The following is a 27,692-nucleotide window of genomic DNA, read 5'->3' as shown; positions in this document are numbered from 1 at the left end:
TTTTTTTTTTCAATATTTAAGATAACACACACACCAACAGAACTTGATGCCGTTATTAGTGATCAGAACTCAGCAGCAGACACACTGTCAGTAAATTTCACGTCAACGTCTTTTTGCAATTGTGTGCAAAAAAAATAAATAAAAAGATGTTTCAGTGCAGGTCAAAGTTGACTTTTTGGATTATGTGACAAGGCTGGTGTCACAACAGGGAGCAGATGGTTATATTTGGGTTTGACAGTGATCTGTAGGGTTGTAGTGTAAGGATCTGACATCACCATACGGTGCAAATCAGAATCATCTGTTGGATCCTCCAACTGAGAGTCTTTTTGATCATTCTTGGTCGGCTTTGAAGGGTCTGCCGGATAAAGCTTGTCCCCTAGAAAGGAAGATGGGATAAATGTGAAAAGTTTATATTTTGTTGGAATTAATTTACAGGCAGCACTAAATTAATTATTATTGACTAGGCGATTGGTGAAATGTGTTGGATTAAACAATGCCCATTATGCCGAGTCAGTCAATTAATAACTTTCACATCTGCAATTGATTAAGACCTAAGAATGCAACTCAAATCTGAATAAAATGTTATTTGCAAAAAAGTTACATCATTCATTTCAGGCAGTTGCAGGTATTTAACTAATGTAAGGCAGATATTTAACAAATGTAGGGCTTTAGAGGCTGAGATGCCAGAAGTGCTGGAGAAAAGGCTGAAAGTTACAAAATTTCCCACTTACACAAAAAGGTGTGAAAAAACAACTAAGGAAAAAGCATTAGCCTAGTGTCTTCTTCTAAATATTATAATTTAGGGGTTTAAATCAACAGGTGATGCTGTGGTGTCTGCAATCATCACCTGTATACACGTATGGTTTCTAAAAGTGATGACGCAATAGTCATAATGCTGTATTCAAAGGTTCCAGCCCAACAAACCAAACTGTGAGATCATGGCGGCTGTTTATCCCTTAAGTATCAGTCAGGCCGATCATTAGAAGAGACATGGCCGATAATCAGCACCTGGGAGCAGAGAAATGTGTTGCTGGTCTTGAAGGACGATAACAGGCATCCACTGATCGCAGCCTTCTGTTGCCCGCTGGTGGGCAAAGCTGTGGAGGTTGTCCAGTAGCGGGAAGCGGCACATCCGGCTGAGCTCGTAGAACTGCGGAGGAGCGATCCAAAGTCGCCGTGCCTGGTAGCTCTGCAGGATCTCTGAGGGCGTGGACCACTGAAACACACAACAGGTTGAGTTGATTCATTCTGTATTATTATTTTTTTTTTGTCGTTTGAGACAACAGAATAAACCACAATGTCAGATGTGAAAGGGGTGAAATTAAAATACTGATGTTTAGTTGTTTTATTTTTTTTAAAAGCCATTTATTTTTAACCTTTTGTTACTGTGAGAAGACGACTCAGGTGTTTTACATATAAGTGAGGTGTTTAAAAAAAGCTGTAAAATTCTGTTCAACTACAGAGCTGTGTAATGTTAACTGCTCTCTCTCTTTCACACACAGTGTGACATCACCCCTGGTTCTAATAATAATAAGCTCTGGTCATTTCTTCTGTATAATTATCTACCTTAACCCTGGTGGTGATGCTAGAAGATTGTCAAGTTGTGGTGAGACAGCTGCAATATATTGGCATGTTGTGGTATGTAGTGAGCATAGGGAGCTGTCTTTTTAAAATGGTTAGTAGTTCAAACATTAGTAGTTCAGCTTAATTTTCTCTCCTTGTCTTTTATGAAGTGCTTCCATCGATATTCTTTCAAATTTTGGAAACGTCCAATATTGTCCATCAGATGAACGTTTTATTGAAAATCCTGCTGGTGTGGTCTTGTCACTTGTAAATTTTAGCCAAGCCAAGATAAAAATTAAAATTATACAATTAGGGAGCTTCTATGAAAAAACTTTGGCTGTTATTTATGAAATGATTCAAGACAGCATTGACATGGTCTTAAGCCACGTCAAAAGTTACTGAATCTAATGCCGAACCTTGAAGAATCCTTTTTGATATTTAAACATGGCCTCTTTTGTAGACCAGTATTCAACCCAGTACAGTTTCTTCTGGGTTTCTACAGGAATACAGTTTGTTTTCTGGCCACCATCTCAGTGGAGTTGACAAGAAAGACAAACAAGCTGGTCAAGTCTTCAAGCCATCCACCTCAATATTTGAATGATGAAGAGAACAATATGATGAGATCCGTTTAGTACTGGTAATTTCACAACATATTTTCAGTGACGTATGGTGAGACAACTCTGCAATTTTAGGGCATTTTTGAAAAGTTGTGACTGTTCAATTTTTTTTATATATATAATGTACAAGAGGGTGTATTTTTGCGAGTTTTAGTTATCTGCAGTTAAACAGAAATCAGAATCAGGGGGGGCTATAAAATAAATATTGGTATTCGCAAATTGGTCATAAAATCGCTGATCGGTGCATATAGGGTAAGTTTTCAAAACCCAACTTGCTTATATTTCAAAAATTACCTGAAAGCGCTCAATTTCCTTCTCGTCTTGCAGCGTGCTGGGCATCTCCTGCAAACAGCACATGAAGAAAGCTGTGTCAAACCTCGTCCTCCCATATTTGGCGGTGGGGGTCAGCCAGTTCGCCCACTCATGTAAAGCCCAGATATTGGGCAAAACCTCCAACTCCTGGCACATCCTCATGAAGTTGGAAGGGTTCTTGTTCACCAACGCCCTCCACTTTGAGAGTTCATCACAACCCAGTTTATGTTCTGTGTGATGTTGACTAAAACGTGTGTCCTGAAAGCTTTTTAAAATGCGTTTCTCTTCCTTTTTAGGCACAACCAGCAACACTCCTGATTCCTCAAAAGTCTCTCTGACGGCACAAATTCTCAGGGCGACTTCCCCCGGGATGGGAGAGCCGAGTTTCAATCGGTTTGTCGCAAAGATCGGGGGTCTGTTCTCCACGGGCTGCTTAACGCTCCTTAAACCAAAACCAGGGGAATTAAGAAAAGATTTAAAGACGTCTAACCAATCACTTGAAAAGTCCGAAGAGTCCACCATACCGCCGGGAAACACATACGCGTTGGGCATAAATGTGCTTTTAGCGCTTCGTTTCAGCAACAGGACGTCGTAATCAAACTCGGAGCTGTGCGGCAGCCGTGTCGCTGCGCCGTTGCCGTCCAGCGGTGTTCTTGGCGACAAACTGTCCGCACCGAGCCTGCGTCCTGCGGTGAGGATTAGGGTGGACGCCTCCTTCCACTGCTTCAGAGCGGTGTTCATCTTCAAACTACGAGAGGATTTAAACGACTTTCAATTTCTGAAAGTTTCAAACCCTGTTCACCATAGATTCTTTACGTTACATGTGACGGAAGTGACGCATTTAAAGGGTTATGTTGCTCGTACTATCGCCACCTACAGGCCGGAGGCCTTATAGACCTGCAGGAGTACCGTATTTCTATAAAACGGAGCGTCCACAAGACTTTCTTTGTAATACCGTTTTTAGAAATTTTCTTTTCAATAGCAAGTACCCCATAGGTAAAAAGTCTGAATACAATAAAGTGTCTTTGGGATGTGGTGAAATGATAAACTTGAATTGGATGGATGTGCAGTGAAGAGATCAGCAACCGTGTAATGCTAGCATGTTAGGAAGGTTCGACACTTCATGAAATAAATGTCACAGTGAATTAAGACAGGTATGAAAGCAAGTGTGGGTCCAGCTTGGTGGTAGTATGGTGTACCAACAGTGATTGTATTTAAATAGAGATAGAAAGAAACAAAGAGACATGTAAATGGAATAGTTAAAATTAGTTCCTACTAATGACATAATAATTGAAATTCTAAAATAATTTTCATTAATATCACAAACATGACTTATTCAATTAAAAACCGTTTTTCAATAAATTTTAGCATGAGAATTGTGGTGTGAATCCTGTGTGGTCTGATCTAAGTGAAAGTCCACTTTTACTTAGATAAGAAAGTGGCCTTTCACTTTCTAATCTAAGTGATTAGATTACAAATCTGACCATTAGATTAGATTTCAAAAGAATAAATAAATTTTGTAGTGGGGAAAAAAAAAATCTTAAATAATACTGTCAAGACAGCATTTTGTTGCTGAGAACAAATTCAGTCAGATTCTCAGCCTCTCTGAATGTGTCTGAGACTCGGTCATGTTGTTCAGGTTCTTCACGGGGTTACTGAGTTTATATGTCAGTGTGTTCTTGTGCTAGAAGATTACAGTTGCCTGTGAGGCAACTGTTCAAATTCTTTTACAATCCTTATGCAAAAAGAAGGCAAAAAAAAAAAAAAACAAGTTTGCCAATGGAAAGATTAAAAACATTTATTGTATTAAGAGATAGACTTCAGGAAGACTAAACCTTTTCCAACTGTGTTTGCGTGAACTGTACTATTATTTTATATATCTCTCATGTATAAGCAATGAACTGTTTGGGTGAAGAAAAAGCCAGACAAATCTTAAGTCAAAGAGACGTAATGAGCTGCCTTGAGAAAAAACAAAACAGCTCAGTAAAGAAAAAATTATGGTGTTGCAGGGTCAAATTCTCTGACTTCCATGCAGCTCAGAGTAGTAAAAGAAAAAAAAAAAAGAAAACAGTGCAAAACCTGGCCAGCGTGGAAAGGCAATGCTGCAGACACACACACACACACAAATGTGCAAGCACACAACTTCAGTGGTATCATATATCTTTATCAAAGAGGCATTGTGAAGAAGACTGGTTATTTAAGCTGAAATGGAAGGAAGTGTTTTAAGGTTTTCAGAGAAAAAAGAAAAATGTTCTAACTTGAAATTGTCGCTCCATGTAGCAGAACATGAGCTCTGTCAGCAACAACTACCTCGACATATAGTTAAAATACAATGCATGCATGGAGTTGTACTTGCAGAATTAATATCCATTTAGTCAGAAAATTACAGTTTTTTTCTTCTCTTTTTCCCCACAACATTCTGTTGTAAGGTATATGCATGCACCATTGCTCGGAACAGCCGACTTTACTCAGATTTCTCTTTTGTTTGTCTTTGGATGCTTTAATTTCAGCTCTTACCAGTGCATTTCTATAACTCATGTATTTCTGCTGTGGCTGTGAAGCATTCCCTCTTTCAGCTCACGACTTCCCAGGATGGCCAATCAGATTTAGGAACCTCCCCCAGGGGAGTGTGTGTTCAGACTCATGGAGCCTCAGGTTTTCTCCCAGGTCAGACTTTCCTGCTGTTCTTCTCCTAACTTGGCTGAGCATCAGCTCTTTCGTCTCATCACTGGCCCCAGGTTTTTGAAGAAGCTGTGGTGGATGTTTATGGACTCTAAGTAACGAGGTTTCAAATCACAAGTAAGTGAAATAGTTTACATGAATTTTCAGATAGGACATCAAGAATGGCATTCCTGATATTTTCTTTGTTTTTCTTTTTTACCTGTAGGACACTTGTTTGATTATATATTAACACACTGTAAGTTACACATTATCTTGGACGGTGGGAGAAGTCAACATCTATATGTTCCCTATGTCTTACCCAAAGTTTGTGACTCAATCTGGTTTTAAAAACTTGAATAATCACACTTTTTAAGTAGCCAAATTTAGATAAAAAATAATTTTTTGAAACTTAAATTCCAAGCTTTAGTCATTTCTAGTGTGCAAAAAGCAACATGTGGAAATGTTCACTTTATATCTAGAAGTTAATCTTTTCTGTAATTATAAAATCTAGATAACTTATTTAAATTAAGTTTTACTTGTTGCATATATTAATACATCAAAGCTCACACTCGACTTGGAGTCAGTTTTTGAAAACAGGTTTAAAAAACATCCCAACTGTCTGGTATGTTGTTTGTAATAGTCAAATTCCAGAATCTCAAAAAAGATTAACAATAATCAGCTTTAAAAAAAAACAAAAAAAAACACTCCTAGTTTTGGTTAAACAAATTTTACCTAATATCTACAAAACAAACTACATCATGTTCTGTTCCTATAAAAACTGACAGGTAAACATATCAATAAACAACTCTAACTCTGTGTTCAGCGTTAGCTCTACATAATGCTCATTATTTCTAAATTGAAATGTCATATTGATGATTTAATTATATTCTAAATATGCTACTTTGTTTTTCAAGATGAGACTTTTTGTTCCTTTTTTACCCTGTATATAACCTAATTGCATTACACAACAGCAAAATCATGTGGTTTAACACATTTCCAACTCACCTAGAAAAGAAAGAAAAACACATCTTTGTGTATATCTGAGTCTAACTCTTCATGATACGTTTTTTTAACACAGTCAATCATAAATTTTGTGACCTCATTCCAATCTGACTGCATGTGTATAACTTTACCACCAATAATAAAAAGCAAATTGCTGGACAAAACAAAACACAACAAAAACAACTCAGAAATTTAAACTGTAGCAGCTTTAGAAGACATGGAATGACTTTGCTCAAAAGCTAAGATGTTGCATTCTAGTTTCTTCTTTTTTTAGGAAAAAAAATGAAGACAAAACTATAAAAAATAAAAAAAACCTAACATCTAAAATTAAAAAGCTTTCTTTTTGAGTTGATGGGTGGCCCTGTGTTGTTTTCACTGTATTTATTGTTTCCTCTCTCTTAATTTTGCAAATACATTTTAATTTTATCAACGGATCTAACAATTCTAGATTGTTTTTAGATTAGAAGTGGATTTGCTGTGCTATTTGTCTGCTTGTACGATGCTGTATTTTGAACACACCTGTTCATAAAGTGATCCATAATAAAACGTTTAAAAAGGTTCCTGGAGGTGAGCACTTCACACTCTCAGTCTTTGTGGAAAAAAATATGTGAGTAAATTAAACGTAAAAAAGCTTCAGTTGCTTCTCAAAGTTTTAAGATTGAATCATAAGACAAGTTTTTTCTGAAGATTGAAACTTCTCCACCTCTTTGATCCACAATAACTAGCCATAATGTTGATAAAGCTCAGATTGCTATCTCTCTCTGGTTCTACAGATACAATGCTCCAGGAAAAAAAAAAAAAAAACTGGAAATAAAGTCAACATTGCTAGATAACTAACATGTTTCTTTTTGGTGAACTTTTCATTAAAAATTAACATGATTTAGAAAAAAAAGAAGTTGTTTTCTTCCCTTTTTTTTGCATGTGTTTGTTGGGTGGTGATGCTCTCATTAGTTAATAAAAACAGTTTACTGGTTGTAAGGCAACATCATTTCCTGTAAACCTTATCTGGTTTTGTGACGCAAGTGACAACAAACATGTTTACTAGTTGAGTTGCTGTCAATATGACTGCTGATAAAGTTGAAAGAGATATTAATCTCAGAACACACAAAACTATTTATTTCACAGTCTTTCATTAAATCAGACAAAATCTTTCCGGTTTTAAGTCAGACAAAATCCTTAAACTATGTGCTAACTTCCAGAATAATATAAAAACTAGCTAAAAACGCCAAATTTGTCATTATGCTGACATTTACTGTTGCATAACTGGCACAAAATCTGAATGATTCAGTCTGACCTAATGTCAGTCTTTGCAGTCTTTAAGCTGTTTGTGTGTTTGTTTGTTTTTTCTTCACAGAAATGGAAACAGACAGCATCAGTAAAGCTTCACAAAATGGCCCCACAGACAGAGATGGGCCCTTGGAGAAAAAGCGACCCGAGAAAGCAACAGTGCTTCAACAAGATGTGAGTATTGCTTCAAGCAGTGTTCTGAGAAAAAGGCTGAATAAACGTTCACACCATAGAATCCCATCATATGTACCTTTTTGCAGTAAGTGGGGGCGGGGAGGATAGCAAGAGCTGCGTACCAGGCAGTGCTACAGCAAGTGTCTCTGCAAATTAACCCCGCAACCATCAGCTCCAGGCTCTCTAAACTCTCACAGTCCTGAGATATATTTTGGGGGAAATTATTGTTTGAATGCAGTGCGTGTTGTTGTAAAAGAATATATGCAGAGGAGCTGATGTTGTATATGTGAACAAAGTCAAACTGAGAGGAATGTTCTACAAACACAACTTCCTGGTATATTACAAACCAGACATTCTTCAACAGAGAGTAACATACCGAAAGAGTTAAAGTATACAAAGATAAAGGCAACTGAGCTTGTGTGTAACTATTTCCCCCTTTTGGGTCCAACTCGATGAGTCAGCTCTTGTGGCTGACATTCAGAAGTCTACCTACATTTGAACAAAGCACAATGTATACTTTTTAAAACCCTCTTCATGACAGTAAAAAGTGAAAAAAAAGAAACATTTTGAAAAGGGAAAAGACAAAATCACTACTATTTGCATTCAAATCTCTGGGATTGTCAAATAGCCCACATATTATCTTTATAAACCTTAACAGTATTTCCATTCATAGTCGCTGCAGTTGCATGCAATACGGATATGATATGATAAGTGGAATAATAGCAGGTTTTTACAGATAAGGAACAGGCAAGAAATCATGCTTGGTTTAATAGTCCCTGTGTTCTGCAGGTCAAACTGACCCAGTGTCATAAAGAGAGAAGTAGATTGCTGTTTAGTATGTTACTGAAATGTAGGACTTTAGTAAAACAAAAACAAAAAACAAAAAAATGTGTGAGGTAAATCTGACTTTAGACCGACACCTAATGGTTTTATCTCTCTGCTTATGCAAATGTTAAGGAGACACTTTGTCGCTTTGGGGGTAGGTGGTTGTTGGGTGTATAGAGTTCAGTGTCTAGTCATGCAGACTGATTTTAGAGACGTTTCAGAAACAATAGGTCACTCTCAACAGATCGGCCTAATGCCCTGATAGGAGGTCACCTCTAAAGTCAAATCTAAGTCCAGTTGTGAAGTGACCCTGAAACTAAATATCCCACAGTCAGCCGGTGGGCCAGTTCACTTCTCAGATGTGGGGCATAATGCATAGAGGTTGTTTAACTTTCTGCAGAACCCATCCATAACTTCAAACTTCATGTGGCCTTGAGACCAACTCAAGTAGAGAGTTTCTGAAGTGGGTTTCCATGGCTGGACAGCTGTTTTCAACCCTTATATTACCAAGTGCAATTCAAAGAGTTGGACGCAGTGGAGAAAAGTACATGTGTCGCTTGAAGACCCAATATTAGTCTGATGCCAAGAAAAGGTTACTTGAGTCACACCTGAGTCAAGTGTAAAATTTGGTGTGGAGGTAATTATGTTTCGAGGCTGCAAGGAGCTATAGGAAAGAATTTCTAATCATTAACATTTTGGACAATATCTTACTTCCAATTTTCTGGGAATGAACAGTTACTGTTCCAGCGTGACTGCACACCAGTTGCACACCAACGGCATCAGGGGTAGCACCAGCAGCGCCAAGCTGTGTATTTCATGGAAGGGAATTGATTGACAGCAGACTGCATTCGTTGATTGGTCTGTGTGAGTTTCACTGGAAACTCCAAACAACATTTCTCAGATAGCTTAGCGGCGGACAGGCAAACGTGCCGTCTGCTGTCAGAGAGCTGCTCGGTGTGGAAGAGCAGAATCATGGCTTTAATCCTTAGCAGACAGGAAGACATGCGTTAACTGTTGGAGCAGGATGACCGTGGTCTCACAGCCTCACAAGCTGCAGGTCTCTCTGAAGAACACAGTGGCTCTGGGCAGCGTTCTGTCTGAGCTGCAGTTTTCACCAACGGTTTAAAACAGCAGAACTGCATAAAAGGTCATGTTTGGTGTGATGCCATTTTATTATTTGCTTGGAATTTCTTTAGGTAAGGTTCATGTGTGGACATTGGTTTTACATCTTCTGACTCAATTACCTAAATCCAAAAGGTTACATGTTTAAAAAAAAAAACTAAAGTGGCAGAATATAAATATATATGTATAATGAAATAATACATACTTGTGTCTTTAATAAAGATGATGATGATGATGATGATGATGATGATGATGATGATGATGATGAGCTGATCAGCAGTTTTATCATTATGTGTGGGCCAGCAATAAATTTTATAGGACAGAATTAATCACAACCACAACCTCAAGGTTCTCTGTTCCTGAGTGTCGCTGCAAACATCAGCACAGATTCGACCACGACTGCTGCTTACCAGCTGCCCACATTCCCATATTCATGCCCGCATAGTGAGGAGCAGCTTACTGGGGCTGAACCAAACCAGACATGAACTGATTAGAGTGAGTCTTGCCAGTTGAGAAACGCTTTTACAGCAGAGACTGTGAGCCAGGTCTTTTTGTCCATCATCAGTGTCTGACCTCATAAGTAGTCTTCAAAGGCGGGGTCTCTTTGTCTTTGTGTTCAGGCAATGCAGTGACACTCTGGAGAACATGATCAGTTGCTTTGACCTTGATGACACTTTGTCATAATGTGATCAATCAGATTATTGGTGTAGATCAGTGAGGAGACATTTCACATTTTTACTGTACTGAGATACAACAACAATATAATGATCTGTTTCATGACTTTTAAAGGAAGTCATGAAATAGAACGTGTAAACACTGCAGTTTCCAAAGAATCAGACTGAAAAAGCCACTAAGTGACTGACTTTTCTTTCCCTGTGTGTTTGAACAGATTGGTTTGCTGAGTGGCATTTCCCTGATTGTGGGAACAATGATTGGCTCAGGGATCTTCATTTCTCCTAAATCAGTGTTGATGTACTCAGGAGCTGTGGGTCCCTGTCTCCTCATCTGGACTGCCTGTGGAGTATTAGCCACTATGGGTGAGAGCAGCATTCAGAATGATGCATCGATTAGTTCACCATCTGAATGGTGTCATTGTAAACCGTCCCATACAAAGAGCAGTTTTTATGTTGTCTTGAGGTTTGATTCAATTCAGTTTTTATTAAAGCAGTGCAAAGCCTTTATTACTCTGTGTGGGAAACAAGATTATAAACATGCCTGTTTTCTAACAGAACTAGGTTCTGTTTTCTAACAGAACTAGGTTCTGTTTTCCAACAGAACTAGGTTGTTTATGAAATGTTCCACAGTACATTGTTTTCTTTGATTTTAATGTTATCTGTTACTGATGTGCATCTTGTACATATAATTTGATCAGCTATGAGTTTTTTGGGTTCATTTGTGTGAATTCAGGAATAGTAATTGGTGAACATGAACTATAATTTGTTTCAACAAAGTAGAAGTTTGTGCACACAAATGAAACCAGGTTATTGTGTCTTTTTATTTTATTTTTTTTTAAATGTTTTTCCTTACTGTTTTTGTGGTTACATGCACCATAAGCATGCCACAACAATGATTAGAAATCATTTATCACAATCTCAATTTCTAAGTCTCGAAAACTGTTCAAGAAGGTCATGCAAGCTTTGTAGAGTCACTGCATGAAACATTGTTTGATTCCTCAGTGTGTCTCAGACGGGACACAACTACTCAGAGATGAAAGGATTCAGTAAGAAAATGCATTTTAGGACGAGGACGTGGTGCTACAGTCACTGTGCTCCTCACCAAAAATGTGATAACGAATGATAACAATTTATTACTCTGTAGCAGAGTCATGGAGCCAGAAATGCTCAGGCAGGCACTGACCTTGACCAACCCTATTAAAGCAGAGGCTTTGTGGACTCTTCTTGGCCCCTTGGTTTGGAAAGCAACAACCTTTTTGATAAAAAACAAATCATAAAATCATAAACAACTACTAAAGAACCTAAAGAGACTTTGTTAATATTATGGGATACAAAAGTTGCATTTTACGTCTTTTCTAGCCTCCACATTTCCCTATTTTTGAAAAAAAAAAGTCTTAATCTTTATAGTTACTTCAATAGTAAACATGGTCTGTGTTGTGAAAAGGATAACTTTCTGATTGGAGATGAAGATGTGGCCAAGAAAACTGAGTAATTTTCTGTTACATATTAAATATTTGTAGATGAAGGCATTTGGAACCCAGTTTTGTGTCTTTACAGTTATTCAGGACATGTAAAGTCTGTCATCTTAACATGCAAAAAAACCGTAAGGCCTTTTTCCTGCACACAATCCAGTTTGTGCCATTAAATATTTAGCTTTTAAAATCTAACCATCTTACTTTATGTTTTCGATGATTTCATTTTAAAAACCTCATGGCAATTCCAAAGGGACGCTTGGTTCAACATTTAATAAAGTTTTGCAGTNTCTCTTTCACACACAGTGTGACATCACCCCTGGTTCTAATAATAATAAGCTCTGGTCATTTCTTCTGTATAATTATCTACCTTAACCCTGGTGGTGATGCTAGAAGATTGTCAAGTTGTGGTGAGACAGCTGCAATATATTGGCATGTTGTGGTATGTAGTGAGCATAGGGAGCTGTCTTTTTAAAATGGTTAGTAGTTCAAACATTAGTAGTTCAGCTTAATTTTCTCTCCTTGTCTTTTATGAAGTGCTTCCATCGATATTCTTTCAAATTTTGGAAACGTCCAATATTGTCCATCAGATGAACGTTTTATTGAAAATCCTGCTGGTGTGGTCTTGTCACTTGTAAATTTTAGCCAAGCCAAGATAAAAATTAAAATTATACAATTAGGGAGCTTCTATGAAAAAACTTTGGCTGTTATTTATGAAATGATTCAAGACAGCATTGACATGGTCTTAAGCCACGTCAAAAGTTACTGAATCTAATGCCGAACCTTGAAGAATCCTTTTTGATATTTAAACATGGCCTCTTTTGTAGACCAGTATTCAACCCAGTACAGTTTCTTCTGGGTTTCTACAGGAATACAGTTTGTTTTCTGGCCACCATCTCAGTGGAGTTGACAAGAAAGACAAACAAGCTGGTCAAGTCTTCAAGCCATCCACCTCAATATTTGAATGATGAAGAGAACAATATGATGAGATCCGTTTAGTACTGGTAATTTCACAACATATTTTCAGTGACGTATGGTGAGACAACTCTGCAATTTTAGGGCATTTTTGAAAAGTTGTGACTGTTCAATTTTTTTTATATATATAATGTACAAGAGGGTGTATTTTTGCGAGTTTTAGTTATCTGCAGTTAAACAGAAATCAGAATCAGGGGGGGCTATAAAATAAATATTGGTATTCGCAAATTGGTCATAAAATCGCTGATCGGTGCATATAGGGTAAGTTTTCAAAACCCAACTTGCTTATATTTCAAAAATTACCTGAAAGCGCTCAATTTCCTTCTCATCTTGCAGCGTGCTGGGCACCTCCTGCAAACAGCACATGAAGAAAGCTGTGTCAAACCTCGTCCTCCCATATTTGGCGGTGGGGGTCAGCCAGTTCGCCCACTCATGTAAAGCCCAGATATTGGGCAAAACCTCCAACTCCTGGCACATCCTCATGAAGTTGGAAGGGTTCTTGTTCACCAACGCCCTCCACTTTGAGAGTTCATCACAACCCAGTTTATGTTCTGTGTGATGTTGACTAAAACGTGTGTCCTGAAAGCTTTTTAAAATGCGTTTCTCTTCCTTTTTAGGCACAACCAGCAACACTCCTGATTCCTCAAAAGTCTCTCTGACGGCACAAATTCTCAGGGCGACTTCCCCCGGGATGGGAGAGCCGAGTTTCAATCGGTTTGTCGCAAAGATCGGGGGTCTGTTCTCCACGGGCTGCTTAACGCTCCTTAAACCAAAACCAGGGGAATTAAGAAAAGATTTAAAGACGTCTAACCAATCACTTGAAAAGTCCGAAGAGTCCACCATGCCGCCGGGAAACACATACGCGTTGGGCATAAATGTGCTTTTAGCGCTTCGTTTCAGCAACAGGACGTCGTAATCAAACTCGGAGCTGTGCGGCAGCCGTGTCGCTGCGCCGTTGCCGTCCAGCGGTGTTCTTGGCGACAAACTGTCCGCACCGAGCCTGCGTCCTGCGGTGAGGATTAGGGTGGACGCCTCCTTCCACTGCTTCAGAGCGGTGTTCATCTTCAAACTACGAGAGGATTTAAACGACTTTCAATTTCTGAAAGTTTCAAACCCTGTTCACCATAGATTCTTTACGTTACATGTGACGGAAGTGACGCATTTAAAGGGTTATGTTGCTCGTACTATCGCCACCTACAGGCCGGAGGCCTTATAGACCTGCAGGAGTACCGTATTTCTATAAAACGGAGCGTCCACAAGACTTTCTTTGTAATACCGTTTTTAGAAATTTTCTTTTCAATAGCAAGTACCCCATAGGTAAAAAGTCTGAATACAATAAAGTGTCTTTGGGATGTGGTGAAATGATAAACTTGAATTGGATGGATGTGCAGTGAAGAGATCAGCAACCGTGTAATGCTAGCATGTTAGGAAGGTTCGACACTTCATGAAATAAATGTCACAGTGAATTAAGACAGGTATGAAAGCAAGTGTGGGTCCAGCTTGGTGGTAGTATGGTGTACCAACAGTGATTGTATTTAAATAGAGATAGAAAGAAACAAAGAGACATGTAAATGGAATAGTTAAAATTAGTTCCTACTAATGACATAATAATTGAAATTCTAAAATAATTTTCATTAATATCACAAACATGACTTATTCAATTAAAAACCGTTTTTCAATAAATTTTAGCATGAGAATTGTGGTGTGAATCCTGTGTGGTCTGATCTAAGTGAAAGTCCACTTTTACTTAGATAAGAAAGTGGCCTTTCACTTTCTAATCTAAGTGATTAGATTACAAATCTGACCATTAGATTAGATTTCAAAAGAATAAATAAATTTTGTAGTGGGGAAAAAAAAAATCTTAAATAATACTGTCAAGACAGCATTTTGTTGCTGAGAACAAATTCAGTCAGATTCTCAGCCTCTCTGAATGTGTCTGAGACTCGGTCATGTTGTTCAGGTTCTTCACGGGGTTACTGAGTTTATATGTCAGTGTGTTCTTGTGCTAGAAGATTACAGTTGCCTGTGAGGCAACTGTTCAAATTCTTTTACAATCCTTATGCAAAAAGAAGGCAAAAAAAAAAAAAAACAAGTTTGCCAATGGAAAGATTAAAAACATTTATTGTATTAAGAGATAGACTTCAGGAAGACTAAACCTTTTCCAACTGTGTTTGCGTGAACTGTACTATTATTTTATATATCTCTCATGTATAAGCAATGAACTGTTTGGGTGAAGAAAAAGCCAGACAAATCTTAAGTCAAAGAGACGTAATGAGCTGCCTTGAGAAAAAACAAAACAGCTCAGTAAAGAAAAAATTATGGTGTTGCAGGGTCAAATTCTCTGACTTCCATGCAGCTCAGAGTAGTAAAAGAAAAAAAAAAAAGAAAACAGTGCAAAACCTGGCCAGCGTGGAAAGGCAATGCTGCAGACACACACACACACACAAATGTGCAAGCACACAACTTCAGTGGTATCATATATCTTTATCAAAGAGGCATTGTGAAGAAGACTGGTTATTTAAGCTGAAATGGAAGGAAGTGTTTTAAGGTTTTCAGAGAAAAAAGAAAAATGTTCTAACTTGAAATTGTCGCTCCATGTAGCAGAACATGAGCTCTGTCAGCAACAACTACCTCGACATATAGTTAAAATACAATGCATGCATGGAGTTGTACTTGCAGAATTAATATCCATTTAGTCAGAAAATTACAGTTTTTTTCTTCTCTTTTTCCCCACAACATTCTGTTGTAAGGTATATGCATGCACCATTGCTCGGAACAGCCGACTTTACTCAGATTTCTCTTTTGTTTGTCTTTGGATGCTTTAATTTCAGCTCTTACCAGTGCATTTCTATAACTCATGTATTTCTGCTGTGGCTGTGAAGCATTCCCTCTTTCAGCTCACGACTTCCCAGGATGGCCAATCAGATTTAGGAACCTCCCCCAGGGGAGTGTGTGTTCAGACTCATGGAGCCTCAGGTTTTCTCCCAGGTCAGACTTTCCTGCTGTTCTTCTCCTAACTTGGCTGAGCATCAGCTCTTTCGTCTCATCACTGGCCCCAGGTTTTTGAAGAAGCTGTGGTGGATGTTTATGGACTCTAAGTAACGAGGTTTCAAATCACAAGTAAGTGAAATAGTTTACATGAATTTTCAGATAGGACATCAAGAATGGCATTCCTGATATTTTCTTTGTTTTTCTTTTTTACCTGTAGGACACTTGTTTGATTATATATTAACACACTGTAAGTTACACATTATCTTGGACGGTGGGAGAAGTCAACATCTATATGTTCCCTATGTCTTACCCAAAGTTTGTGACTCAATCTGGTTTTAAAAACTTGAATAATCACACTTTTTAAGTAGCCAAATTTAGATAAAAAATAATTTTTTGAAACTTAAATTCCAAGCTTTAGTCATTTCTAGTGTGCAAAAAGCAACATGTGGAAATGTTCACTTTATATCTAGAAGTTAATCTTTTCTGTAATTATAAAATCTAGATAACTTATTTAAATTAAGTTTTACTTGTTGCATATATTAATACATCAAAGCTCACACTCGACTTGGAGTCAGTTTTTGAAAACAGGTTTAAAAAACATCCCAACTGTCTGGTATGTTGTTTGTAATAGTCAAATTCCAGAATCTCAAAAAAGATTAACAATAATCAGCTTTAAAAAAAAACAAAAAAAAACACTCCTAGTTTTGGTTAAACAAATTTTACCTAATATCTACAAAACAAACTACATCATGTTCTGTTCCTATAAAAACTGACAGGTAAACATATCAATAAACAACTCTAACTCTGTGTTCAGCGTTAGCTCTACATAATGCTCATTATTTCTAAATTGAAATGTCATATTGATGATTTAATTATATTCTAAATATGCTACTTTGTTTTTCAAGATGAGACTTTTTGTTCCTTTTTTACCCTGTATATAACCTAATTGCATTACACAACAGCAAAATCATGTGGTTTAACACATTTCCAACTCACCTAGAAAAGAAAGAAAAACACATCTTTGTGTATATCTGAGTCTAACTCTTCATGATACGTTTTTTTAACACAGTCAATCATAAATTTTGTGACCTCATTCCAATCTGACTGCATGTGTATAACTTTACCACCAATAATAAAAAGCAAATTGCTGGACAAAACAAAACACAACAAAAACAACTCAGAAATTTAAACTGTAGCAGCTTTAGAAGACATGGAATGACTTTGCTCAAAAGCTAAGATGTTGCATTCTAGTTTCTTCTTTTTTTAGGAAAAAAAATGAAGACAAAACTATAAAAAATAAAAAAAACCTAACATCTAAAATTAAAAAGCTTTCTTTTTGAGTTGATGGGTGGCCCTGTGTTGTTTTCACTGTATTTATTGTTTCCTCTCTCTTAATTTTGCAAATACATTTTAATTTTATCAACGGATCTAACAATTCTAGATTGTTTTTAGATTAGAAGTGGATTTGCTGTGCTATTTGTCTGCTTGTACGATGCTGTATTTTGAACACACCTGTTCATAAAGTGATCCATAATAAAACGTTTAAAAAGGTTCCTGGAGGTGAGCACTTCACACTCTCAGTCTTTGTGGAAAAAAATATGTGAGTAAATTAAACGTAAAAAAGCTTCAGTTGCTTCTCAAAGTTTTAAGATTGAATCATAAGACAAGTTTTTTCTGAAGATTGAAACTTCTCCACCTCTTTGATCCACAATAACTAGCCATAATGTTGATAAAGCTCAGATTGCTATCTCTCTCTGGTTCTACAGATACAATGCTCCAGGAAAAAAAAAAAAAAAACTGGAAATAAAGTCAACATTGCTAGATAACTAACATGTTTCTTTTTGGTGAACTTTTCATTAAAAATTAACATGATTTAGAAAAAAAAGAAGTTGTTTTCTTCCCTTTTTTTTGCATGTGTTTGTTGGGTGGTGATGCTCTCATTAGTTAATAAAAACAGTTTACTGGTTGTAAGGCAACATCATTTCCTGTAAACCTTATCTGGTTTTGTGACGCAAGTGACAACAAACATGTTTACTAGTTGAGTTGCTGTCAATATGACTGCTGATAAAGTTGAAAGAGATATTAATCTCAGAACACACAAAACTATTTATTTCACAGTCTTTCATTAAATCAGACAAAATCTTTCCGGTTTTAAGTCAGACAAAATCCTTAAACTATGTGCTAACTTCCAGAATAATATAAAAACTAGCTAAAAACGCCAAATTTGTCATTATGCTGACATTTACTGTTGCATAACTGGCACAAAATCTGAATGATTCAGTCTGACCTAATGTCAGTCTTTGCAGTCTTTAAGCTGTTTGTGTGTTTGTTTGTTTTTTCTTCACAGAAATGGAAACAGACAGCATCAGTAAAGCTTCACAAAATGGCCCCACAGACAAAGATGGGCCCTTGGAGAAAAAGCGACCCGAGAAAGCAACAGTGCTTCAACAAGATGTGAGTATTGCTTCAAGCAGTGTTCTGAGAAAAAGGCTGAATAAACGTTCACACCATAGAATCCCATCATATGTACCTTTTTGCAGTAAGTGGGGGCGGGGAGGATAGCAAGAGCTGCGTACCAGGCAGTGCTACAGCAAGTGTCTCTGCAAATTAACCCCGCAACCATCAGCTCCAGGCTCTCTAAACTCTCACAGTCCTGAGATATATTTTGGGGGAAATTATTGTTTGAATGCAGTGCGTGTTGTTGTAAAAGAATATATGCAGAGGAGCTGATGTTGTATATGTGAACAAAGTCAAACTGAGAGGAATGTTCTACAAACACAACTTCCTGGTATATTACAAACCAGACATTCTTCAACAGAGAGTAACATACCGAAAGAGTTAAAGTATACAAAGATAAAGGCAACTGAGCTTGTGTGTAACTATTTCCCCCTTTTGGGTCCAACTCGATGAGTCAGCTCTTGTGGCTGACATTCAGAAGTCTACCTACATTTGAACAAAGCACAATGTATACTTTTTAAAACCCTCTTCATGACAGTAAAAAGTGAAAAAAAAGAAACATTTTGAAAAGGGAAAAGACAAAATCACTACTATTTGCATTCAAATCTCTGGGATTGTCAAATAGCCCACATATTATCTTTATAAACCTTAACAGTATTTCCATTCATAGTCGCTGCAGTTGCATGCAATACGGATATGATATGATAAGTGGAATAATAGCAGGTTTTTACAGATAAGGAACAGGCAAGAAATCATGCTTGGTTTAATAGTCCCTGTGTTCTGCAGGTCAAACTGACCCAGTGTCATAAAGAGAGAAGTAGATTGCTGTTTAGTATGTTACTGAAATGTAGGACTTTAGTAAAACAAAAACAAAAAACAAAAAAATGTGTGAGGTAAATCTGACTTTAGACCGACACCTAATGGTTTTATCTCTCTGCTTATGCAAATGTTAAGGAGACACTTTGTCGCTTTGGGGGTAGGTGGTTGTTGGGTGTATAGAGTTCAGTGTCTAGTCATGCAGACTGATTTTAGAGACGTTTCAGAAACAATAGGTCACTCTCAACAGATCGGCCTAATGCCCTGATAGGAGGTCACCTCTAAAGTCAAATCTAAGTCCAGTTGTGAAGTGACCCTGAAACTAAATATCCCACAGTCAGCCGGTGGGCCAGTTCACTTCTCAGATGTGGGGCATAATGCATAGAGGTTGTTTAACTTTCTGCAGAACCCATCCATAACTTCAAACTTCATGTGGCCTTGAGACCAACTCAAGTAGAGAGTTTCTGAAGTGGGTTTCCATGGCTGGACAGCTGTTTTCAACCCTTATATTACCAAGTGCAATTCAAAGAGTTGGACGCAGTGGAGAAAAGTACATGTGTCGCTTGAAGACCCAATATTAGTCTGATGCCAAGAAAAGGTTACTTGAGTCACACCTGAGTCAAGTGTAAAATTTGGTGTGGAGGTAATTATGTTTCGAGGCTGCAAGGAGCTATAGGAAAGAATTTCTAATCATTAACATTTTGGACAATATCTTACTTCCAATTTTCTGGGAATGAACAGTTACTGTTCCAGCGTGACTGCACACCAGTTGCACACCAACGGCATCAGGGGTAGCACCAGCAGCGCCAAGCTGTGTATTTCATGGAAGGGAATTGATTGACAGCAGACTGCATTCGTTGATTGGTCTGTGTGAGTTTCACTGGAAACTCCAAACAACATTTCTCAGATAGCTTAGCGGCGGACAGGCAAACGTGCCGTCTGCTGTCAGAGAGCTGCTCGGTGTGGAAGAGCAGAATCATGGCTTTAATCCTTAGCAGACAGGAAGACATGCGTTAACTGTTGGAGCAGGATGACCGTGGTCTCACAGCCTCACAAGCTGCAGGTCTCTCTGAAGAACACAGTGGCTCTGGGCAGCGTTCTGTCTGAGCTGCAGTTTTCACCAACGGTTTAAAACAGCAGAACTGCATAAAAGGTCATGTTTGGTGTGATGCCATTTTATTATTTGCTTGGAATTTCTTTAGGTAAGGTTCATGTGTGGACATTGGTTTTACATCTTCTGACTCAATTACCTAAATCCAAAAGGTTACATGTTTAAAAAAAAAAACTAAAGTGGCAGAATATAAATATATATGTATAATGAAATAATACATACTTGTGTCTTTAATAAAGATGATGATGATGATGATGATGATGATGATGATGATGATGATGATGATGATGATGATGATGATGATGATGATGAGCTGATCAGCAGTTTTATCATTATGTGTGGGCCAGCAATAAATTTTATAGGACAGAATTAATCACAACCACAACCTCAAGGTTCTCTGTTCCTGAGTGTCGCTGCAAACATCAGCACAGATTCGACCACGACTGCTGCTTACCAGCTGCCCACATTCCCATATTCATGCCCGCATAGTGAGGAGCAGCTTACTGGGGCTGAACCAAACCAGACATGAACTGATTAGAGTGAGTCTTGCCAGTTGAGAAACGCTTTTACAGCAGAGACTGTGAGCCAGGTCTTTTTGTCCATCATCAGTGTCTGACCTCATAAGTAGTCTTCAAAGGCGGGGTCTCTTTGTCTTTGTGTTCAGGCAATGCAGTGACACTCTGGAGAACATGATCAGTTGTTTTGACCTTCATGACACTTTGTCATAATGTGATCAATCAGATTATTGGTGTAGATCAGTGAGGAGACATTTCACATTTTTACTGTACTGAGATGCAACAACAATATAATGATCTGTTTCATGACTTTTAAAGGAAGTCATGAAATAGAACGTGTAAACACTGCAGTTTCCAAAGAATCAGACTGAAAAAGCCACTAAGTGACTGACTTTTCTTTCCCTGTGTGTTTGAACAGATTGGTTTGCTGAGTGGCATTTCCCTGATTGTGGGAACAATGATTGGCTCAGGGATCTTCATTTCTCCTAAATCAGTGTTGCTGTACTCAGGAGATGTGGGTCCCTGTCTCCTCATCTGGACTGCCTGTGGAGTATTAGCCACTATGGGTGAGAGCAGCATTCAGAATGATGCATCGATTAGTTCACCATCTGTGTGGTGTTATTGTAAACCGTCCCATACAAAGAGCAGTTTTTATGTTGTCTTGAGGTTTGATTCAATTCAGTTTTTATTAAAGCAGTGCAAAGCCTTTATTACTCTGTGTGGGAAACAAGATTATAAACATGCCTGTTTTCTAACAGAACTAGGTTCTGTTTTCTAACAGAACTAGGTTCTGTTTTCCAACAGAACTAGGTTGTTTATGAAATGTTCCACAGTACATTGTTTTCTTTGATTTTAATGTTATCTGTTACTGATGTGCATCTTGTACATATAATTTGATCAGCTATGAGTTTTTTGGGTTCATTTGTGTGAATTCAGGAATAGTAATTGGTGAACATGAACTAAAATTTGTTTCAACAAAGTAGAAGTTTGTGCACACAAATGAAACCAGGTTATTGTGTCTTTTTTTTTTGTATGTTTTTCCTTACTGTTTTTGTGGTTACATGCACCATAAGCATGCCACAACAATGATTAGAAATAATTTATCACAATCTCAATTTCTAAGTCTCGAAAACTGTTCAAGAAGGTCATGCAAGCTTTGTAGAGTCACTGCATGAAACATTGTTTGATTCCTCAGTGTGTCTCAGACGGGACACAACTACTCAGAGATGAAAGGATTCAGTAAGAAAATGCATTTTAGGACGTGGCCGTGGTGCTGCAGTCACTGTGTTCCTCACCAAAAATGTGATAACGAATGATAACAATTTATTACTCTGTAGCAGAGTCATGGAGCCAGAAATGCTCAGGCAGGCACTGACCTTGACCAACCCTATTAAAGCAGAGGCTTTGTGGACTCTTCTTGGCCCCTTGGTTTGGAAAGCAACAACCTTTTTGATAAAAAACAAATCATAAAATCATAAACAACTACTAAAGAACCTAAAGAGACTTTGTTAATATTATGGGATACAAAAGTTGCATTTTACGTCTTTTCTAGCCTCCACATTTCCCTATTTTTGAAAAAAAAAAGTCTTAATCTTTATAGTTACTTCAATAGTAAACATGGTCTGTGTTGTGAAAAGGATAACTTTCTGATTGGAGATGAAGATGTGGCCAAGAAAACTGAGTAATTTTCTGTTACATATTAAATATTTGTAGATGAAGGCATTTGGAACCCAGTTTTGTGTCTTTACAGTTATTCAGGACATGTAAAGTCTGTCATCTTAACATGCAAAAAACCGTAAGGCCTTTTTCCTGCACACAATCCAGTTTGTGCCATTAAATATTTAGCTTTTAAAATCTAACCATCTTACTTTATGATTTCGATGATTTCATTTTAAAAACCTCATGGCAATTCCAAAGGGACGCTTGGTTCAACATTTAATAAAGTTTTGCAGTGCTACTTAACTTTTTATTGTGTTTTTATAAGTGTAATGTATTGCAGTTATACTGCAATACCTTACAGCAGCATATAAGCCTCATAAAATTACACAATTATTCATCAGTTAAACCACTGAGAGTCATTTGGTTTTTATTTTTTAACAACACCATTTTTTTTACCTGTGATTGTTTTATGACAATTGTAAAATCTAATCCTTCATGGAAAATTACGGGTTCTTGAATATAAACTTCCAGAATAAAGCCCAGGACTTTGTCCTTCAATGTCAGGGTGGTAAATGTTAATGTGTATGTGTGCAACATAAAAAAAAAAAATAAAAAAAAAATTGGGAAAGCAGCTGGATAATCATCACCAACAAACAGAAATGTGGCTTCTTTGCTAAAAGAGACTGAAGTTATTGATCAATTTTAACTTTGATGATGATTGCTCTAAACGGAAAACATTAACGTAGTCTTTTTGATGTTACTGTTTTTTACAATACTTTTCTTTGTTTCTGTCTTTTTGTGTTGGCCGCTCAGGAGCCCTTTGCTATGCTGAACTTGGTACTATGATCACCAAATCAGGGGCAGAGTACTCCTATTTAATGGAGGCTTTTGGATCCCTTGTTGCCTACCTTTACTCTTGGACCACTGTTATGGTGCTGAAACCTTCTTCATTTGCCATCATCACTCTTAGCTTTGCAGAATATGCCTCTGCTCCTTTTTACCCCGACTGCACCCCTCCACTCGTGGTTATCAAGTGCCTGTCAGCAGCTGCAATAAGTAAGTAGCACAAACAATAAAAGATGGAACAATAAATTTGGTTCTTGTTGATATCACAGATAATTTCATCCATTTTTAATTAACCTGTTCAGACGTCCATGTAAAAGCGCAACAAAAATATGCTTAAAATAGATAAAACACCAACTTGTCTTCTAATGATGCTGCTTATGAAGATAAATGTTATTTTTTGTCATAGATTTTTTTTTCTTGTTTCTTTGTTTCTTTGCAGTCATAATCACTGGTGTCAACTGTTTGAGCGTCAAACTAGCAAGCTATGTGCAGAACTTTTTCACTGGGGCCAAACTTATTATCATCATCGTCATTGTGGTGGCTGGCATCGTTCTGATGGCTCAAGGTCGGCCCTTTTACTCTGATTATTCTTCTCATTTCAGGTCACAACTTAAGTACTTCTCATTTGATGAAGTAACTTTGAAATCTCAGTTTTATGTTTTTATATTTTTGGGTGCAGGAAAAACAGAGAACTTGTCAAATGCATTTGAAGGCTCATCCACGTCTTTTGGAGCAATTGGACTCGCTTTTTATAACGGACTTTGGGCTTATGATGGATGGTAATAATTTACATTTTTCTACTTTGGTTTCTTCATTAACCCTCCTGGTATGTTTTAAAGTTTATAAATGTTTTTAAAAATAGTTGGAAGTATTTTTGTTTTGCATGAAACTTTTTCAGTTTGTTTTAATACATTGTCTACTTTTTATATAGATAATGTTCGGGTCAATTTGACCCGGCTGTCAAGTTGAAGAGTAAAAAAGATTAAAAAAATGTCACCCAAATAAAAAATACACCCAAACCTCTTTGCAAGCAATTATCTAATAAAGAACTGGTAGATTTGTAAAACTGAGGAAGGCTTAGTCATTAGTTATGCCATTAACTCAGAACCTATTAACCTTTTCAGAAGCTCAGGTTGTTCAGAAATCCATACATTTTGTATGTACGTAGTTCCCAAAAGTCTGAACCGGAAGTGATCCGCCATTTTGGTAGGCAAGCGCAATGCAGAGCATAGATGAGCCGTGGCTTCAAGTCCAACAAAAAGAAAGCATATTAACAGTCTTTAAAAGATTTGCAAGAGAACGATACATCAACAAAATCACTGCTGTTGGAATTGACCCATATGAGACAGAGAACGTTGCGTGTTTACTGTTGTCATAGCAACTCCATAGCAACTGTCATTAGAGTTAGCTATGGATACCTTCCAAGATGGCTGTCAGGTACAAAGTTCCCGGAAGTGTGACGTTACATGAAAACTATGCATTGAAGATGCTGTTGATAATCTCTTAACAATAAATAGATGCATTTTAATCAGTTTGTCAGTGAATCAAATATATTATTTTTTTATTCTGTAATTAAAACTTATTTTTTCCAAATATTTTGCCAGGAATCAACTGAACTTCATCACAGAGGAGCTAAAAAACCCATACAGGTAACATAATTACCTTTAAGATCTTCTGCTCAAGAAATTGCTACTAAAATGCTTGCATGATATTTATTTCGGAAACTGGTAAGCATACTTTTGGGTATGAATCAAGATCTTGGGAAATTTGAATATTAACCAGTGTAAAGTCCCTTCTAATATTTTTTTTCCTCTCAATTTACTACAGAAATTTGCCTCTGGCCATCGTCATTGGAATCCCTTTGGTGACTGTGTGCTATGTGTTTGTCAACATCGCTTACTTTACTGTTATGACGCCTTCTGAACTGCTGTCGTCTTCAGCTGTTGCAGTGGTAAGGACAATTATCCACAAATCAAAGAGCTGCACAACTTAAGAAAAAAAAAAAAAAAAAAAAAAAAAAAAACTTGTACAACTTATCAGCACGGCATACATATTAAAAGGCTTTAATGAGAACTTTCTAACATGAGCTAATGACCATTTCAAACACAGAATGTTTGATACTCCCCACTTTTAGATCTTCAGATTAACTCCTGAGGGACTTTTTTTTTTTTGTCTCCATAGACTTTTGGGGACAAAGTCCTTTACCCTGTGGCTTGGATAGTTCCTCTGTTTGTGGCCTTTTCAACATTTGGTTCTGCAAATGGAAGCTGCTTCACTGCTGGCAGGTAAAACAAACACATTCATTTAATTTTATTTCTGATTGTACATATCTTATGCTTAGTAAATCATTTTTATACTTGGAGTGAAAAGTAGAACAATGTCAACTGTATTATTTATTAGCAGCTCACATTAGATTTTTTTTCCTCCCCCAGACTGTCCTATGTAGCCGGTCGAGAGGGTCACATGGTGAAAATCTTATCCTATATTAGTTTGAAACGCTTCACTCCTTTACCTGCTCTCTTATTTAATGTAAGTCTAATATATTTATTGTTTGAGTTCTCGTGTTGAACATGGTCCCACGGGATCGCCTTACTTATTTTTTAATGCTGACCTGTAATCTTAAAATACCCAAAAATCCTTTGTGCAAAGACTTTGCTCACTTTGTTATTGAAATCAACAAGTAATTTTACTATTTTCTTGCTTTATATTCTAGGGCATTTTGGCTATATTCTACATTATTCCTGCGGACATCAATACTCTGATAAACTACTTTAGTTTTGCTCAGTGGGCCTTCTATGGTCTGACAACTCTGGCTCTAATCGTCATGCGTTTCACCCGGAAAGATCTCGACAGGCCTGTGAAGGTGAGGCTTTCTGAAAAGCTTCCAACAGATTTAATTGTGTTTTGCTTTAAAAGTGATAAAAAGCGTTTTCCAATTTTGTCACACATTTCAATGCATTCTGTCAAGATTATGGGTAATGAGCAGAAAGAGTAGAAACCAATATTTGACTACCATTTTTCCTACAAACGATTAGAAAGTTGTGGCATATATATGTTTTCAGCTTCCAGTGAGTCAATATTGTATAGAACTGGTATGTCAGAATCAGCTTTGCACATCCAGAGATTGTAATTTTCTTTTTTGTAAAGACTCCCTAAACTCAGTAAGATTAGATGGAGAGTAAATATTCATCTATTGTCACAAATTAGGCTTACGTTAGGCCATTCTCATACATGAATTAAAAATCTCAATAACCTCTACTGGTGTCAAAGCTTTAAACATTGCAAAGCTTTGTAACATACTGTGTGTGTGTGTGTGTGTGTGTGTGTGTGTGTGTGTGTGTGTGTGTGTGGGTGTGTGCGCGTGTGTGCGGAAGGTGGGTGTTATATTTTTTTTAAATAAAAATTTTCAGTAAAAAATGTTAAAATAACCTCTGTTTTTGCTACATACTAAAGGTGCCAATGGTCATAGCTGGCATCGTAACCCTGGTGTCCTGCTACCTTGTCTTGGCCCCCATTATCGATAAGCCTGAGTGGGCGTACCTTTACTGCACCATCTTCATCTTCAGTGGACTCATCCTTTACTTCCCATTGGTCTACAAGAAGGCAAACTGGGCTCGCAAAATCATGAGTACGCTTCCTCTCTCAGCTAACAGAATATCCAGCAGACTCAATCCACCTGCATATAGAGATTAATGTCAGAAATCTCATCAGCAAAGGCAGACACCAGGCAGACAAAAATGTTTAATGATGTTTAGCTGATATTACACTCGATCTTCTTCCCTCCACAGGGCCCATCACCATGCATCTCCAGCTGCTAATGGAGGTAGTTCCACCGGAGAAAACCGAATAAGAAGGGACAACTTGTTCAGCTGAATTCTTGAGATCTCCTGCTGCGTTTTGGACTTGATCAGGAGGAGATCTGGTGCTCGTAAATGATCACTGTCAAAAACAAAACATACTCTGTTTGAGAAGGTATCCCTATGTTAGGGAGAATGAGTTGAAACAATCATGATTTTTAGTAATTTATGAGGTTATCGTTGGATGTCATACAATAGAAAGTTAGATCTGATAGAAACAGAGGACTAGACTAGAGTGTTGTAGTCATGGTAAGTCATGGTTGTACTGCATTGAACGGTGGAAGAGTATGCTTCCACCTCGGTTTCTCACCATAGATTTTGATCCTGCAGCTTTGCACTGATGCAGAAAAAACATACCTATTGCCAGTTTTATAATACAAATTGACTGCGTTACTGTTCATGAACTTGTGAACATATCAGGATAGAATATATATATTTTTATCTATGTGTGGAAGTAAACATCACGTGCATCAAACACTCACTTTGACATTTGCTACCTGACTTCAAAACCTGAATGAAAAATAGCTGCTAAATTATTGTGGATTCACTCTTCCGTAAAGGGATACAATTTAATTTTGTTAAAATGCATTCAGAAATGAGGCACATGATTATTTGCCAGTTCAAATTGAATTATCAGATTTTATCTTTAAAAGTGCATTTTGTAAAACTTTCTTTACTGTTAAGTTATATTGTCTCTATACCGAGAGTATTGTGCTACTCGCTGTTTATTAAAGTTTTAATCTTTCCAAACACAAA

The 27,692-nt window shown here is 37.3% G+C and overlaps 2 protein-coding genes across 4 annotated transcripts; one reads left to right on the top strand and one right to left on the bottom strand.

Annotated features, from left to right (window-relative positions):
* Positions 1–13,880, bottom strand: LOC103142817 (nucleoside diphosphate-linked moiety X motif 19-like). 2 transcript variants are annotated; one of them, XM_007559061.2, is made up of 3 exons: positions 12,988–13,880; positions 1,009–1,216; positions 1–376 (listed from the first exon to the last, which is right to left on the bottom strand). In XM_007559061.2, exons 1-3 carry the CDS (start codon positions 13,744–13,746, stop codon positions 162–164), a joined length of 1,182 nt encoding a protein of 393 aa, XP_007559123.1. In that variant the 5' UTR covers positions 13,747–13,880; the 3' UTR covers positions 1–161. The 2 variants fall into 2 exon arrangements, with proteins under 2 accessions (XP_007559123.1, XP_007559122.1); XM_007559060.2 differs by lacking the exon at positions 12,988–13,880 and adding an exon at positions 2,475–3,361.
* LOC103142818 (b(0,+)-type amino acid transporter 1-like) lies at positions 4,840–27,692 on the top strand. 2 transcript variants are annotated; one of them, XM_007559063.2, is made up of 13 exons: positions 4,840–5,291; positions 7,510–7,616; positions 10,453–10,600; positions 23,047–23,289; positions 23,519–23,644; positions 23,759–23,858; positions 24,684–24,728; positions 24,907–25,030; positions 25,261–25,364; positions 25,512–25,608; positions 25,793–25,942; positions 26,533–26,707; positions 26,868–27,692. In XM_007559063.2, the coding sequence occupies exons 2-13, from the start codon at positions 7,512–7,514 to the stop codon at positions 26,927–26,929; spliced, it is 1,479 nt and encodes a 492-aa protein (XP_007559125.1). In that variant the 5' UTR covers positions 4,840–5,291; positions 7,510–7,511; the 3' UTR covers positions 26,930–27,692. The 2 variants fall into 2 exon arrangements, with proteins under 2 accessions (XP_007559125.1, XP_007559124.1); XM_007559062.2 differs by lacking the exons at positions 4,840–5,291; positions 7,510–7,616; positions 10,453–10,600 and adding exons at positions 15,350–15,804; positions 18,023–18,129; positions 20,993–21,140.

This window comes from Poecilia formosa, unplaced genomic scaffold (genome assembly GCF_000485575.1).
Source record: "Poecilia formosa unplaced genomic scaffold, Poecilia_formosa-5.1.2 Scaffold102, whole genome shotgun sequence".
NCBI classification, from domain to species: domain Eukaryota; kingdom Metazoa; phylum Chordata; class Actinopteri; order Cyprinodontiformes; family Poeciliidae; genus Poecilia; species Poecilia formosa.
The sequence above is the reverse complement of the archived record's forward strand: the minus strand, read 5'-3'. Positions and strand labels throughout refer to the sequence as shown.

Excerpts from the sequence above, each read along its gene's own strand:
- LOC103142818 (XM_007559063.2), top strand. The coding sequence starts at position 7,512 with ATGGAAACAGACAGCATCAGTAAAGCTTCACAAAATGGCCCCACAGAC. Across the intron at positions 24,729-24,906 it reads GAGCTAAAAAACCCATACAG|AAATTTGCCTCTGGCCATCG; the intron begins GTAACATAATTA and ends AATTTACTACAG. Across the intron at positions 25,031-25,260 it reads CGTCTTCAGCTGTTGCAGTG|ACTTTTGGGGACAAAGTCCT; the intron begins GTAAGGACAATT and ends TTGTCTCCATAG.
- LOC103142817 (XM_007559061.2), bottom strand. The coding sequence starts at position 13,746 with ATGAACACCGCTCTGAAGCAGTGGAAGGAGGCGTCCACCCTAATCCTC. Across the intron at positions 1,217-12,987 it reads AGGAAATTGAGCGCTTTCAG|TGGTCCACGCCCTCAGAGAT; the intron begins GTAATTTTTGAA and ends TGTGTGTTTCAG. Across the intron at positions 377-1,008 it reads ACACATTTCTCTGCTCCCAG|GGGACAAGCTTTATCCGGCA; the intron begins GTGCTGATTATC and ends CTTCCTTTCTAG.